The sequence below is a fragment of the Populus alba genome, chromosome 5 (assembly GCF_005239225.2).
Source record: "Populus alba chromosome 5, ASM523922v2, whole genome shotgun sequence".
Classification (NCBI taxonomy): Eukaryota; Viridiplantae; Streptophyta; class Magnoliopsida; order Malpighiales; family Salicaceae; genus Populus; species Populus alba.
Window position 1 is genome coordinate 20,497,452 of NC_133288.1, and position 15,432 is coordinate 20,512,883.

The 15,432-nt window shown below is 33.6% G+C and overlaps 3 protein-coding genes across 8 annotated transcripts; 1 reads left to right on the plus strand and 2 right to left on the minus strand.

Moving 5' to 3' along the window:
• Positions 1-1,941: 1,941 nt before the first annotated feature.
• On the plus strand, positions 1,942-5,595 carry LOC118061845 (putative uridine kinase C227.14). 3 transcript variants are annotated; one of them, XM_073409015.1, is made up of 12 exons: positions 1,942-2,146; positions 2,421-2,542; positions 2,660-2,703; positions 2,843-2,920; positions 3,131-3,326; positions 3,413-3,443; positions 3,520-3,578; positions 3,691-3,764; positions 3,885-3,971; positions 4,980-5,041; positions 5,141-5,169; positions 5,325-5,595. In XM_073409015.1, exons 1-12 carry the CDS (start codon positions 2,089-2,091, stop codon positions 5,358-5,360), a joined length of 876 nt encoding a protein of 291 aa, XP_073265116.1. In that variant the 5' UTR covers positions 1,942-2,088; the 3' UTR covers positions 5,361-5,595. The 3 variants fall into 3 exon arrangements, with proteins under 3 accessions (XP_073265116.1, XP_034931333.1, XP_034931334.1); XM_035075442.2 differs by having other exon boundaries at positions 1,943-2,146; positions 5,297-5,595; XM_035075443.2 differs by having other exon boundaries at positions 1,944-2,146; positions 3,134-3,326; positions 5,297-5,595.
• Positions 5,596-6,154: 559 nt separating this feature from the next.
• LOC118061846 (photosystem II reaction center W protein, chloroplastic) lies at positions 6,155-7,021 on the minus strand. The gene is made up of 2 exons (XM_035075444.2): positions 6,811-7,021; positions 6,155-6,583 (listed from the first exon to the last, which is right to left on the minus strand). The coding sequence occupies exons 1-2, from the start codon at positions 6,908-6,910 to the stop codon at positions 6,279-6,281; spliced, it is 405 nt and encodes a 134-aa protein (XP_034931335.1). The 5' UTR covers positions 6,911-7,021; the 3' UTR covers positions 6,155-6,278.
• A 1,072-nt stretch (positions 7,022-8,093) lies between these two features.
• LOC118061842 (probable galacturonosyltransferase 6) lies at positions 8,094-13,041 on the minus strand. Of its 4 annotated transcripts, none has more exons than XM_035075440.2 (9): positions 12,621-13,041; positions 12,364-12,398; positions 12,048-12,089; positions 11,776-11,932; positions 11,588-11,661; positions 11,120-11,352; positions 10,554-10,911; positions 9,398-9,919; positions 8,094-8,667 (listed from the first exon to the last, which is right to left on the minus strand). In XM_035075440.2, exons 1-9 carry the CDS (start codon positions 12,706-12,708, stop codon positions 8,392-8,394), a joined length of 1,785 nt encoding a protein of 594 aa, XP_034931331.1. In that variant the 5' UTR covers positions 12,709-13,041; the 3' UTR covers positions 8,094-8,391. The 4 variants fall into 4 exon arrangements, with proteins under 4 accessions (XP_034931331.1, XP_034931330.1, XP_034931329.1 ...); XM_035075439.2 differs by having other exon boundaries at positions 11,120-11,358; positions 12,621-13,040; XM_035075438.2 differs by having other exon boundaries at positions 11,749-11,932; positions 12,621-13,040.
• Positions 13,042-15,432: the final 2,391 nt, after the last annotated feature.

The window sequence follows — 15,432 nt, forward strand, 5'->3', positions numbered from 1 at the left end:
TTTTTTTTATCTTTTCTCCCCTAATTGTGCTAAGAGCTTATACACAATTACACACCACACAGTTTTCTATATTCATATTTTTCCTTTAGATTTTATCATAAAACAAGAGAATTTTTTATTATAAAATATTTAACTTTTAATTATTAATAGAGATTGTGGTGAATGAAAATTATTATTTTTGCACGATTTTCTGAGGTTGCGTAACTTTTTTCTTATTTATATAAAAAAGAAAAAAACTTATTAAAAAAAATCTAGAAAAAAATCACTCTTTTAAGAATGTTATTTATTTAGTTCTTTAAAAATACTAGTTTTTCAATAATTGTATTTAATTTATATAATGTTTTAGGAACATACAATACTAGTTATTCATAAACTTTAAATCTTGATGATTGATGAATAAAAAGAAGAGAAAATTTATCAAAAATATGTTACAAAACCAAATATATTCCTTGAAGTAGGAACAATAATAATAAAAAATATTGAAATTAATACCACCCATTTAATATAGGAGTTCATGCATGTCAATATTTAAAAATAAATTAAATAGAGTGTTCATTGTAATAAACGTGTTAAAATATAAAATACAAATAAGAAATTTATATATTCAGAATAAATTTTTTTTTTATATATCTTTTCAATTCTTAGAGTACAAGACAAATATTATATTTATAGGGAAGAAAATAAAAATATCAAAGGACATTGGAAAATTCAAATGTATAAAAAACAATAGAGTCATGAAGTATAAAATTTTTTAATATGCATTCATATATATATATATATATATATATAAGTACAAATAGAATGTTAAAATACTTTTTTTTTTATTGGATTGTATATATAAAAAATTATATTTATACTACTAAAAAAAAACTATATCATCAATATGGCTCTTCTACATGGCTTTTGTTATTGGAGATAATTTTAAATAAAAAATCAACATCATGATTGGATACGATAACTTTTTCAGTATCTTACAAGAATATTACCAAAGGGCCAATTTTAACCATGCAAGATAATTATTGGTGCAGATGGAATAAATGTGTATTTGGTAATACGGTGGAAAATATTTTTCAAACTTAACTTGTCAATTAACTTTTTTTTTTTTCAAAACAAGTTTCAAACTTAAAATATAATTAATCTAAATTTGTTGTGTATTAAAATATTATCTCCTTATAAGAAGGTAAATCAAAATTGATTCATTTAGAAAAGCAAGAAATTAGCAATATAAACAGAAGATGATACTTTTTCTCTTTTATTTTTTATTTTCATAATAATAATAGTGATTATTATGATTCAGTTTATTTTTAAAAATAATTTTATATTTATATAATCCAGTTATATAAAATAAAATAAAACGGATATAAAAAACAATGACTTTAAAATTATGAAGAAAATCTTATAATCAAACTCAAAATTTCTTTTTAGTGCTTCATTTCAATAACTCAAAAAGCTTCTGCTAATCTTTTTATGTTAATGTACCCAGTAAAGAAAGAAAGTATTTTAAAAAGTAATTTATAATAATTATATTAATTTAACTATTGAAAAATTATTTTCATTAATTTCCATATCCATATATATATTTATTTAATTTGCTGCCTTAAAATGAAGACATCAAGCGTATTAATTAACTGATTACTTATATGATTTAAATTTTAATGATGTATCAACACGTGTGTTTATCTATTGCTCATTATGTCGTGTTTTTTTAATTTAAAATTATTTTAATATATTTTTAATATATTCAGTATTAAAAATAATTATTTTAAAAAATAATTTAAAAAACAATTCTTCTAAACAGACACTATGTTGTGCTTGTTTTTGTAATAGCAATACTTCGTTAAAAAAAAAAAAATTGAATTTTTATTTATTTTTTGAATCATTTTTATATCAATGTTAAAAAATATTATTTTAAAATAAAAAATATTTTATAAAATAACTACCATTACACTACCGCTTACCGAATTCAGGATAAAAGAACAGGAGGAATAGAAGAAGATCGAAGAAACAGCGTAATATCCTTCACTCCAAACTCAAACATAAGCACAAGTTGTTATAGTTCCCTGTTCTGTTTGGTGATTCGTGGCAGTCATGGAGGTCTCTTCTTCATTATCTACAACCTCCACCACCTATCTGCGGCCATCCACAGGTCTCTCTCTAACACTTTTTGTCTCCTTTTTGCGATCACGAAGCAATTTGAAAAAACAAAAAACAGATTCTTGTATCAAACACAAAAAAATTGTTCTATTCCAAAACTTATTCTTGGTTAATTATAGCACGGTAAAAGCTCGATTTGTTTTAATTTTAAAATATCGAACGTGCAAATCCTCTCTAATGCTGTCGATATGTTTTAAGCACAGGCCTGTGTTCGATTTCTATCTGTTTTATGTTGTCTACGGAGTAAAAATGTTGTGATTTTCCAGAGGCATTGCTATTTAGAAGGATTAAACTTCATCTGGGGCTTCCAATTTCGTTGACTAGAAGAGATTCGCTGTCTTTGTTTACGCGACCTTGTGGCTTGGTTCACAAAGTAAACTCTATAAAGGTTGCCTTTAAATTGCTATTTTCTTCTGTCTTTTTGAACTTTTTTTTTCCTGAAAAATTATAAAAAGAAGCTTATGATTTATAATGTTGATTTGTATTTCGTGATGTGTGGCATCAGGTATTATGTAGTCAAAAGAGAGAGATTCCTATTGTTGAGGCCGGGTATGACTAGTACACATTAGATCAATCATTCTTATGGTTGAATTTGAAGTGAACAAACAATTTTTTTCTTACTAGCCTTGCTTCTACTGTGTTGACGAGTGGTATTTTATTTTTATTTTTGCTTCTGTTTCATTTATAGTTCCATGGATGAGATATATGATGCTTTAGCTATACGGCTTCTTCCTACAGCACCAGCAGCGTCGAATCCTAATTTCAAGTAAGTTCTAGCCTCTTCAATGTAGGAATGTTGTTTACTTTGATATATTTGTACCTGATTGTAAGATAGTTAAGAATATCAACGGACTTTTTTTTTTTTTTTTTGGGGGGGGGTTGAATTTATGTGAAGAGCATCATTCTTTCCAGTCTTATTTTTGGTCATTCTGTATGCTAATTGCTATTCTGGTTGATTTTGTGACTAAAATTTAAGCAGGCATATTGTGGCGTTGGCTGGTCCACCTGGTGCTGGAAAGAGCACTCTGGCTTCTGAAATAGTGCATCGTGTAAATAGGTTATGGCCACAAAAAGCTTCTTCATTTGATTCGCAAGTCAAGCCTCCAGATGTTGCTGCAGTTCTTCCCATGGATGGGTTTCATCTATATCGTTCCCAGCTTGATGCAATGGAGGTTAAGCTTGCTTCATGGTTGTTTACTTTAGTTATTGAAACCTTTTCAGATGTATTTCAGGGTATGCTAATATTCTTGCATTTTAGAATCCAGAGGAAGCCCATGCCAGAAGAGGAGGTAAGCTTGACTTTGTTTTGTTTTTTCTACATTCAAGCCCAGTGTTCAAGTATTGATTCTTGTGTTGATGAATCAGCTCCATGGACATTTTCCCCAACCCTACTGCTTAGATGTCTGGAGAAGTTGAGGAATGAGGTGAGTGGCCATTGTTGCTGTAAACTTGAAATTTAACTTCTTTGGAAATGGTTAGTAGAGGATACCATATCTAGAAATTGTATGTGTTTCTGATTAATGATAAACTTTTCAGGGGTCAGTTTGTGCACCATCTTTTGATCATGGTGTTGGAGATCCAGTAGAAGATGATATCTTTGTGAGTCTTCAGTAAGTAATCATATACTTTAACGTGCAAAATCCTTTCAAAGGAAGCTGATTTGTTTGAATGGAAGGTTAAACACGTAGCCCATGCTTCATCTATGAATCCTATTTTCACACTCGTTGCAGGCATAAAGTGGTCATAGTTGAAGGAAATTATCTATTGTTGGAAGATGGGGCTTGGAAGGATGTATCTTCAATGTTTGATGAGAAATGGTAAGTATTATGTTTTGGCAAGGCTATTTTTCTTCCTCTATCTTGTCGTGGAGCAGATATATGATGCTGAGAATTCATCAGTTTTTTTTCATTAGTGTTATTTTGCCTAGTTTCTATACATCTGACAGGGCTGGACATGTAGCAACAATGTTGAGGGCTGTATCATGATTAAGGACAACTTTACACTCTTTAAGTTTTGCTTCCAAGAGCTTTTATCATGTTTAAATTGGTGCTATAAAATCTGTTTTATGAATATGCTCACTTGGAATGAGATGGAGAATGTTCCAGACTTCACTTAGAACCTTGTATCTTTACATGGGATTATCCTCTCATGAAGTTGGCCATGTTGGAATATGGAGTTAAAAACTGTACAAGAAAATGAAGATCAATTCTCGAAGTCAGATACGTCACATTATATACTGTTTATGTTTTCCTTTTACCTGGTTTGCCTTTTGAACTGTCATTCCTCTAGATACTTTTATCTTGAGAAAAAAATTCTTTCAGCTCAATTCCATCATGGAAATCTCCAAACAGATTCAAATGGATTTAGGACCATTGGGCTGCGATGTAGTCTTGAGATCACTATTTGCTGTAACCCTGTTGTCCAATCTGGTTAAAATCATTTGAAGTTTGTACCGCTGTTGCAATTAGTAATTTTGCTGTTTCCTCTCCTTTGCTATTTTATGAAACCATACGTGAGCAATTGGCACTTAATTCTACAGTCATACTCTTTACAAAATGTCCAACTAGTTAATCTGTCTCCCCTTTTCAACTCCCCTTTTTTAACACTGTATTTTCTTCAAGGATAGAATTGTATAGGCTTATGAGCAGATGATATCTTTAGCTTAAATGTTTGAGGTTGGGTGAACTGTTTGCACCATCTTGAACCCGTGCCCCACCTTTGTAGAAAGCCTTTTCAATCTTTCTTCTGTATTGGGAACTTGAGTTTAAAACTTTCTGTGGTAACAGCCTGAGTAATTTGTACTGTGTTTTTTTTATTTTTTGAAGGTTTATTGATGTGGACATTGATACAGCAATGCAGCGAGTTTTAAAGAGACATATTTCAACAGGTATAGGCTCATCTCTTCTGTTTCTACTAGTTACTGCTTCTACAATTCGGCCAGGGAAAGGAAAGGAATCTTACGATTTAATGTTATGTCATCTAACAGGGAAGCCTCCAGATGTTGCTAAGTGGCGGGTAAGCTTTACTTTGTTGTCAGCTTCAAACTTCTCTAGCGTCTATTCTTTTTTTTTTGTGGTTGCTGTTTTCACTACACCAGTCCTACTTTAGTGTAAATTCAATGTAGAATTACATTCATCTGCAGATAGAGTATAACGACCAGCCTAATGCAGAGCTCATTATCAAGTCGAAGAAAAATGCTGATTTAGTAATCAGGTCTATCGATTTCTGAAATTGTTTGACGCGATGATCTAATGGAGAAAGAGAGATGAGATCAGATGAATTTATCTGTTTTGCATTAACTTGATGGAAACTGAAAGAGTGAATGAATAAAGTATATGGCACTTTTTTCTATTCCTTGCTTTTAATTTTTTCACGTATGTATTATATTTGTTAGTTCAAGAACCGGACTGACCAAGTTATTCAGATGCGGTTTCTATAGAAGCAAGTCAATGCCTAGTTTCTCTTATAGTTTGTTCAGCCATCCTACACTGGAAACTATGTTCTGGTTGCCTAATCTGTTAACTCCAAGATTCGAGTCATATTTCCTTACTTAAACAGTGTCATTGGTAAATCAGAAGAAATCTTTTTATTTGGATGCGAGAGCAAGTAGAATGCTTCCTATTTTGATAAATTGTTCACCATTATCAACCTCATGTGCAGATGCACTTGCACTGTCTGTTTTCATCAATCAGAAGCTGGGGGTGTTTGGGTTTGTAGGATCTGTTGTTTTTTTAAAGTATTTATAGCTCAAAAACAGTGTGATTGGTAAATTAGAAGAAATCTTTTTATTTGGATGCGAGAGCACTGTTTGTTTTCATCAATCAAAAGCTGGGGTGTTTGGGTATGTAGTATATGTTGTTTTTTAAAGTATTTATTGCTCAAAAATATATTAAATTAATGTTTTTTATATTTTTTTTAAAATCAACATCTGTACCTCAAAAACTACTATCCATACATACGCTAAAGCAGAGACGGTATGCGAGCTAAACAAGAGGAGCGATTAAGAAGCAAGACAACACATAAATTGCACAGATAAATTATGAAAGTTTTGGTACAAGGTAGAAAAAAGCCAAACGTTTTGCATTATTTTTACATTCCTTGTCAATAATGAAACGAGTTCGGCTTTAGAGGGACAATCCTGATTCCTCATCCTCCTCGAGGGTGGCTGTGTAGGTAAAGTAGAGAGCCCAGATGAGGGCAAAAACACCCAACAGGATCCAAACAAGAAGGTTGTTGCTCAAACCGAAGGGAAGTCCTGTTCCTTCAGTGGACATTCTCTCATCCACCAGAGCCAAGGCTGGGCTTGACATGGATGCAGCGCACACAGCTGCCATCAAAGATGCACTCATCCCCTTGCATTTTTCCTCCACGCTAGGCTTTCCCTCCATGGAACAGCTCACTTTCCCCTTCTTTGCCATTGCTGGCAAGCCTGGAACCATAAATTAAATAAAACAAAAAAGAATGTTGAATGCCCAGTCAAATGATGATAATCAACTCTGATCCGAGTTGATTCCTATCAAATAGGTCTGGTGATTGCATCATTTTTTACTGAGAAAATCATAAACAGTATTGTGAACAAAATAAGATACAAACGACAGTAGTTTCACCCCGCGACTCAGAAGCATGAAATTCAAGAGAGGGGGGAGATGGTCTTACCAAGAACAGGTGAGCATGAGACTCCTACTGGTGGCTTGTGCACAAGAGCTGCACGGACGAGTGATGATGGAGTGGTGGTGCTAGCAGTGATGGTGGTCATCTTTCTTCAATTTGGAAGAAACTTGAGTTAGGACTGAGCACTGCTACAAAGGATACCAAAGCAGTCGTAGCAAAGTGTACCACAAGATTTTACAAATTAATATTATGTATCCAAACCATGAGTGTCCAACGCACCACATAACATGGATAGATAGGCAGCCCCTCCTTTGATATCCGCTATCCTCAGGAGTCCAACCAGCTTCTTCCACGTGTGACATGATCCATTTACGAGGCCAAGCAAATTACCGTAGGCAGTGACCACATGAACCGAGCCAGATTTTTCCGTAGTTAACGTCGTCAAGCCGGCTTCAAGTCCCATTATTCCATTCGTTTTAGCCGGTAAAAATTGTGGGACTTCCGATACGGGGTAATTAATAATATTTTATTACTTGAGTTTTTATTTTTTTTAAAATAGAAAAAAAAATACTGTTCACGGAACAATTAAAAATCTAGTATTAGTTACTTTTGGATTTTTTTTTGAAATAAATATCAATAGGATAAAAAATCATAAATAAAAATATTCTTATAATTTTTAAGAGATAATGTGTTTTATTTGTTCTCATCTTTATGCTTCTTTTTTTCCAAAATGAATTTACAAATAATTAATAACATATTACTAATTATTCCATGATCTTATTATTGGCGGGCAGGGCTGTGGATGAACTTGAGATATATGAGGGTTTTTTTTATAAAAAAAATCCTGTTATGAAGTAGGCAAGAATATTTTATTTTATTCAACCATTAGTTAAGAAAGTAAAATTCTATCTGTAAAAGAAATCTTTCAATTCTAATTACGCAAACATATTGATCAAGTCCATAGGTTGGAGCCTTTTATCTTCATCTAAATGGGAAATTACACAAGCAAAACTCACTTAAGACCACGACTCATCTGGATAAAGTTAAAAGGCGACCGCACTTGAGGTCTTGGCCCAACGGTTGAAGAGACTTGTTTCCTTCCTCTGCATTCTGGGTTCAAACCTCATCGTGCACGCCTGTCACCCCCGCGATGCCTTACATGTTCACTGGGTTTGCAGGATGTTCAGTAAGCCGTGGGATTAGTCATGGTGCGCGCAAGCTGGCCCGGATACCCACGTAAATAATAAAAAAAAAATGTTGAAAGGCGACCACATGAAGAGCTGTCCGTGAGGAAACCATAGAGCATCCACAGAATAAATCCCCACGAATATACCAAAGAAAATTGCCATATTCTTTTTAGTTCTGGTGTTTGAATCCTAAAGAAGAGAATATCTGAGTTGAGTTATGTACACAACAACTTGAAGCATTCGAACGTGCCCCCGGGGACTTATTTGATTTCAGCTTTTATCGCTTAGGCTCAGCTCCTAGAAGGTTACTGCCGCATTCAAGACAAAATGTGTTGGAACTTTACAAAAGAAATTTGTGAAAGAATCAAGTGAACATGTCAAGTCCCTAGAACAAGAAGCAACCAATGATGCGTGAGGTAATAGTATAATCTGATTTCAGTTACTCGTGGATATTGCACTGTTGTAAGTAGGGATGGTCGTAGTTGATATGCTTGCTCCAGTAACTCTTGTACTTTCCAATACCAATATCCAGCCATGGTTTCATGACTCCATCATAGTGTAATACCGCTGCCCGCTCAACACCGTCGAGTCCAACACCCGCCTCATGGCCAAGTCCGAGTTTATGCCATCTCCTGTCCAGAATAACCGTCCGGTTGTAGAAAGTGGCCCAACCTAAAGGCAAACTACCCGCTTTCCACAATTGCCTTGTGTGGCCCTGCGAGACATAATGGGGCAAAATAAGCATTAAAATATGCAGGACAATTATAGATTTATGCAGGATAATTATAGATTCATCCAAGCATATCACCAAGAGTGTGTCTGCCTGCATGTTTGCATGATGCATGCACATATGTTGCTAATGTATGAATTCATTGACCATCTGGTATTCAATCCATTAAGCCACTTTCCATGCCCGTGAAAATGAATAAATACTTGTTGAAACTGTGTTGACTCGTGAGCCAGAAACTAGAAGTGAAAACCATGCTTGCGGGTACCAAAAAGCCCTCTCACCTGCCTTACCACAAAGTCTGGCCTCCAATAGAAGTGCATGCTATATTCTGTATTACATACTGATGCTTTTTTTTCTTATGAAAGGGGCGATCACATAGGTCAGGCCCTTCAGGCTCACCCCAAGCTAATGAACTGCTCCTAACCCGTGGACTGGGTGAATCCATGGTACAATCTCAACATGCCAAGACTGGGAGTCGAACCCTTGGCAATCCAAGGGGACTAATACATGCAGATGCTCATTAATGCTCTATATGTGATCTCAAGACAAAGTTAATCAAAACAAAGAAAAATCAAGAGGGGTGTAAATACCTTTTGAAGAAGAACAACACTAAATCAGCACACATGGTTTTCAGATCAACAGAGATATCATAAATCCAGAAAGCATTTATCAGCTTGCAAGAAAAAGCAAATATGACTGAGAGAAATTTACATACCAGTTGCAAGTATTTATTGTAGAGAGCAGTTAATTTATGCCTCCTCCACTCTTGCAGATCAAACAAATTCATTCCAAATGCCCATGTACATGCCTTGGCATCAAACCTCTTAATCACAAATGGATCTGAGAAATTGATGAACTTATCCATCCGGCGAAATGAAGGTTCACCTTCACGGCACGTGTCCACTGCTCCAATGACTTTTCCTTTCATATTAAGACTCCAAAGGCCAGCTAGATCCTTTTGCACTACCACATCATGGTCAAACAGAACAATCTTATTCAGCTGGGGGAAGACATCTGGTAGATAGAAACGAAGATGGTTCAGTGCAGAAGTATATCTTGAATCATGGGAATTTAGTTGCTTCAATGTTGAATTGTAATTGGCGGACAACCCTTTGAAATCAACTAAGCTCTGGATCTGAATTGTAGCTTTGCCAGGAGGATTCAATAAGAACCACATTGAGATTGTTGGGAGATTGAGAGAATCAGTCACTATGTGAAGAACAATTTTCTCTGGCTCCTGTCAGTAGTTAAAGCAATAAAAGTCATCAGCATTGTTGCTCATGTCAAGTAGAAGTAAGCCATGGCACAATACTCAATTTGAAAAACTTTTTTCCACAAGTATCTAACCCAGCCAACAGGGAATGACAACAGTACCAGAGTCCTACTACCCTATTTAATGATTTGTAATGGTATAAGGCCAAGAATAAGACTGGTATATTTCAAAAAATAGTAGAAACGCTACAACTAGAAAGCCACATGACTCAAGAAAAATAGCACTATTTTTTTCTTTTCTTAATGGCACTATGCTCACACAGCCAAAAGCTTGCTTATTGAATTTGCTAGAGTTTTTGACTTACAAAAAGTGTTGTTTCGACTCAGACAGAAGGTATGATATTATGGAAAATACGATACACATGTTTGCAGACACTTTTTTTTTTTTTTTTTTTTTACTGTTGGAAAGAGAACAGGTTCAATCTGCACACAGGAGCCGCTGACGGAGGCCTGTTCCCTTGCTGGAGATGGCCCCGTAAATTTATTCCAATTATGCTTTTCTGTGTGAGCTATGCAAGTTATAATAACCTCACCAGAAGCCTGAAGTGAACTCTGTACACAGGCTACAAAACAATAATAACAGGGCAAAAGCAGTTTACCATGGCAGAGGAAACAGTGGAATTGACAACCACAGCACAGGCTAGAACATTATCGGAGAAAACAGCATAGTGATAGAGATCTGCATCATGCACCCTTTGTTGGTTAGGGAGCTGTCTTTCCTCAGGTGACAAGGCAAAATATTCAGCTGTCAACCGCATAGAAAGGCAGTGTAAGCCTTTTGGCGTAGTCCTTCCAGAAAGCTGAACAAGATACGTTGCTTGATTCTTCTGTGCTCGGACCTGTTCTTCAGCATTGTAAGTCATGGCACGAAGCTTCAAAGCCATGGCCGAGCAGTCCGGGAAAACACGACTGGCTTTTGATAAGGTAACCTCCAAGGATCTCTTTTTCTGTAGTGCACTGTTAATGGATGTTCAGATTTTAAACCAATTTTTGCTTCTCCCAAATATAAAAATCTGACATCATTTCATAATTCTACTACATGCACAAGCAATCATCAGATTTTATTTGCTGAACCGCATCCTAGAATCCCTGGTTAACTTTAAATTATGACTGCATATTTAAAGAATCAATGTCAAAAGAAAACATGTACTAGTGATGAAGATACCTCCTTGATAAATCTGAGTCCTTGTTGGCTGCACTAACAGCTCGTTCAGATTCTTTGATTCGCAATCTCAACTCTTTTACCAAGTGAGAGTTACTGCCTGGTGGTGCCATACTCAAGTATGCCTTTGCTCTAATCAGATCATCTTTCATCTGCATTACCTTCTCATCAGTAAATATCCGGAATGGAGATCGCATGTTCTGATCATGTCGAACTGTTGTTTGATTGGACTGCCCCTGCAGCTAAAACCAGAAGATGTAATTCGCAACATGCAATGGATGGTAAGAACAGAAGCCCATGCTTGTATCTCATATATGTTACAGAAATCAGAATCACAAGCATGAATAATTTTCCTAAAAAATTCTCATAACCAATGCCCTGACTTCCACTTCTGAAAAACAATGATTTTGGTCTTGCAGGCCCAGAATCATTGTGAAGTATAGAATATAGAATATTGACATGCACACTTACCTTTGCTTCTGATCTGGATGTTACTGTTTCCTGTGGAATCTGCCGATTTTCTTCTCTACTTTCATGATTAGTTCCTGAGGATGGTTACAGATCAGGGACATGTTTACAATCAACAATAGAAGGAATAGCAGTAAGGCTAAAAGAACACTTCTGAGCATTACTTTCCAAAGGAATTGACATGTTTCCACCTCTTTGAGAACTCTTTGAACCTCGATCTATTTCTCCAATATTTCCATATTTCTTAGAATCATTATTCTCTTCTGAAGTACTGTAACGAAGTCTAGAACCCAGTTCCTTCTCATCATACACCACTAGTTTCGGCCCTTTCAAACCTTCACCTTCTTCCTAAATCACCAAACACCCATGTTGACACACATAAATAGCTAAAAATAACAAAAAACCAGAAGCGAGCAGTAAATTTAAAAACAAAACCATTAAAAATAAATAAACATGAAACTACCTGCTCAATGGCATTAAGCTGTACAGAATCTCTCCTATATCTCTGCACCACACAAATAGAATCAATGTTAAATCTCTATTTACAGAACCCAAACTTAACAGTATAATTTGACCTTCTAATATTTAAAGGCGCCATGCGAAAATTTCACCAGTCAACAGATATTATAACTAATAGTACTAATATTCGCACTTAAACTTAGTTGTTTGATTCTTTTGAAGTAAATTTTCATTGATCCATACCCTTTCCCTTCCGCAAATTTTCTTAGCAACCAAACAGAATGAAAACTGAAAATCTAGTTAAAACAGAAACTTCTTACAAGATTTGACAAATCCGAAATCAACTCTTTCCGCCCTGCCACAACAAATCCACACGAAGAATTAATCAAACACATCAATAATCAATCAAATCACAACATCCAAACAACGAGTCTACTAATGTAGATTGTCAGTAAAAATATCAATAGATTCAATCAATCATCAGTAACATTTCTATCCTCAGTGAATTTTCCATTTCCTTATCAACATAATCTGAATTTTTAACAACCACAAACAGAAAAGTGAATAAAGATTTTACCTACAGAAACGAAAAGTATGGGAGCCAAGACAGTTAAACAGAGCAAAGAGAGTAAGAAAATCCTCTGCCACCGACGGAATTTCTTCATTTTATATTTAATTAAAAAAATTAAATCCTCACTATTTTTAGGGTTTTATTGAATCGAAATCAGTCATTCTCCAAAAAGCACATTTCATAGATTCATCAAATCAGCACAAATTCTATTCTTCAATAACAAGCAATGAAAAAAGAAGAAAGAAGAGCAAAGCTAGGTTTTCAGGCTTTCTTTTTATTGGTGCTGTGATTTTCACGGGGATATATATAGAGAGAGGGGGGCTAGTTTTAAAGAGCTTGATGCTCCATGCCTGCCTCTCTGTGAGGGTGAGGGTTTCTTTTTTATTTTTATTTTTTTTTGAACTATATATTTGTTGGTCAATTTTGGAATTTGCCAGATAGAGTACACATTTATATACTTTCGGGGGTTGTGCTTTGAGATTCGAGACCCGAAAACGACGATGAGTGACAGGTAATGGTAGCCTAGTGTGGGGCATACGAAACTAATGACGAGGAGTAAGATCATTCGTCGTTGATCTCCAAGTGACCGTCTTTGGGTCCAATCAGATTCTTTTGGACCCCCGAGTTTTAAATCGTTGAAACATTTAAAAAAAAAAAAAAGTAACTGATATCTTTCAGGTGTGAATCTTGCTTACATCACCCGCACTAAGGGACACGGCAATGATTGCTCCGATACAGTTAAAATCGAAGTGGTGTGCTACGTGGCAAGCAATGGACTGCCTGATCTTTTTGGGTGGGCTGATAATCTGTTAGTGTTGGGTTTTAGTCCAGGTTACAATGATGTAGTAAACAAGTGTTGCAATTTGTGACATCCTCCATTGAATTAGTGGCAAAGATCGGTTTCTTTCTATGGTTTTGGGATCACAGCACACGATGACCTCTTGTTTAGCTTTAAATTATTAAGTTAGGTGAACCTGGTTTATAATTTATTTTAGAAGTTGTTTTTAAGCATGGTAGTTTTTATTTTTTAAAATGTTTTTATTTAAAAATATATTAAAATAATATTTTTTATTTTTTAAAAATTTATTTTTTATCATCAGAATAAAATAATACGAAATTATAAAAAAAATTAATTTTAAACAAAAATAATTTAAGTTTTTATAAACTTTCACTTGGAACACACTTTCGAGCAACAGGTACATGTCAAATTCATTGTCTAGTGACATTTCAAGTTAGGTGAAATTGGTGCATAAAATTATTCTTTTTTCTTCTACCATGAGACATCTTCTTTTCCATGATTATGATGATTATCGGTTGTTACTTTGTTTATTTTAGAATTAATGATGTGCAAATTTAGGATAATTTATTTTAAATTTTACTGATCTAGTAACAAAAAAATAATAAAAAAATCTTAAATTTATGATGCAAATCGAAACCATGCAAGAAATATAACAATCACAAAAACACAAATCTTAATTATTTATTAATATTTAATATTTTTTTAATCAGGAATTTACAGTTTTACTCGCAATGAAAGGTTGATTAAGCTTAATTTTTTTTTTTAATTAAGAAAAAAAAAGGATCCTTAAGTTTTCCCACGTGTTTTATACAATTCTCTTAATCATGATTTTCTCTCTCTCCTTATTCTTTAAAAAACTTAACTACAAATTTCCTCTCAATTTTTATTGTTTTATTTTAAAATATCAATGCACTTTATTTAATGTTTTTATTATAGATTAAACGTGTATTGTTCTTTTTTCTTGCGATTATACGTCTAATATTGCTTGACAGGTGACTTTGTAAAATCATTATTTCCGTTTTTTTTTTTCAAAACATTATTGGCAGTATAAAAAAACTCTAAATTTATCAACAATAATAATAGTAGTAAGACAAAGAATCAGAAGAAAAGACTGCATAATAAAATAAACTGAAAAGATTTTTTTGGATATGCCACACAAAGTAATAAATCTCACACCATATGAATACGAAGCTAATTATAACTTAGTCCTCACTGTATAAAAAAGAATCAAGTAATTCCTTATTTGATGTTGGCTATCTTTAATTTAGTTTTTTTTTCAATAATATCTTTTGCATTTATATTTCCCATTTAACCTTATTCTCCTTTCCTCGCTCACTTTTTCCAAGAAAAAAAACTAGAAATTTGAAATTGATAAAAGTACTAAAAATATAGTTATAAAAAAATATTTTTTATATAAATACTACGACTTAAAAAGAAAAGATAATATTTTTGTAATAAAAAATATATTGAAAAAATCTTTTAAATAGTTTATAGTATTTATAAATTATTTATTATAAAATATTAAAATTTTAAATATTTATTTTTAATTTTTTTCGAGTCAATTAAATCTAGATGAATAGCTATGAGTTTGGGTGTTTAAGAGAGTGTAGAAGTTTTTTCCTACATAAAGAGTTGGGCATCCCTTTTACATGTATATTGAGTGTAAAAGATGATGGAGTATGACTTTTTGATGCCGAGAGGTGTTGTAGTGATGATTTTTTTTAAAATTATTTTTAACATTAATATATTAAAAAGATTTAAAAATATAAAAAATTATAAAATTTAATAAGAAAAAATGAAATTTCATGGAAGATGAAACTATCAGTTTTAACTTTCTATATAAGTAATCCATAGGGAAAAGAAATCTCGTGCCTTTTGCTTGTAAAAAAACAACGTTTTCAAGGCCAGTAAACAGAGATAGCGTGGGGTTTTAGATGATTTTTCTTCTTCTTTTTTTAATTTCTTTTTTGGTTTTCTTATAATGTTTTTTTGGGCCTACTACTTGCGGTGGTTTATGAT

Excerpts from the sequence above, each read along its gene's own strand:
- LOC118061846 (XM_035075444.2), bottom strand. The coding sequence starts at position 6,910 with ATGACCACCATCACTGCTAGCACCACCACTCCATCATCACTCGTCCGT. Across the intron at positions 6,584-6,810 it reads CTCATGCTCACCTGTTCTTG|GCTTGCCAGCAATGGCAAAG; the intron begins GTAAGACCATCT and ends TTATGGTTCCAG.
- LOC118061842 (XM_035075437.2), bottom strand. The coding sequence starts at position 12,708 with ATGAAGAAATTCCGTCGGTGGCAGAGGATTTTCTTACTCTCTTTGCTC. Across the intron at positions 11,933-12,047 it reads AGCTTAATGCCATTGAGCAG|GAAGAAGGTGAAGGTTTGAA; the intron begins GTAGTTTCATGT and ends TTGGTGATTTAG. Across the intron at positions 11,359-11,587 it reads CATCCAGATCAGAAGCAAAG|CTGCAGGGGCAGTCCAATCA; the intron begins GTAAGTGTGCAT and ends TTCTGGTTTTAG.
- LOC118061845 (XM_035075442.2), top strand. The coding sequence starts at position 2,089 with ATGGAGGTCTCTTCTTCATTATCTACAACCTCCACCACCTATCTGCGG. Across the intron at positions 3,765-3,884 it reads GATATCTTTGTGAGTCTTCA|GCATAAAGTGGTCATAGTTG; the intron begins GTAAGTAATCAT and ends CACTCGTTGCAG. Across the intron at positions 5,170-5,296 it reads CAGATGTTGCTAAGTGGCGG|ATAGAGTATAACGACCAGCC; the intron begins GTAAGCTTTACT and ends ATTCATCTGCAG.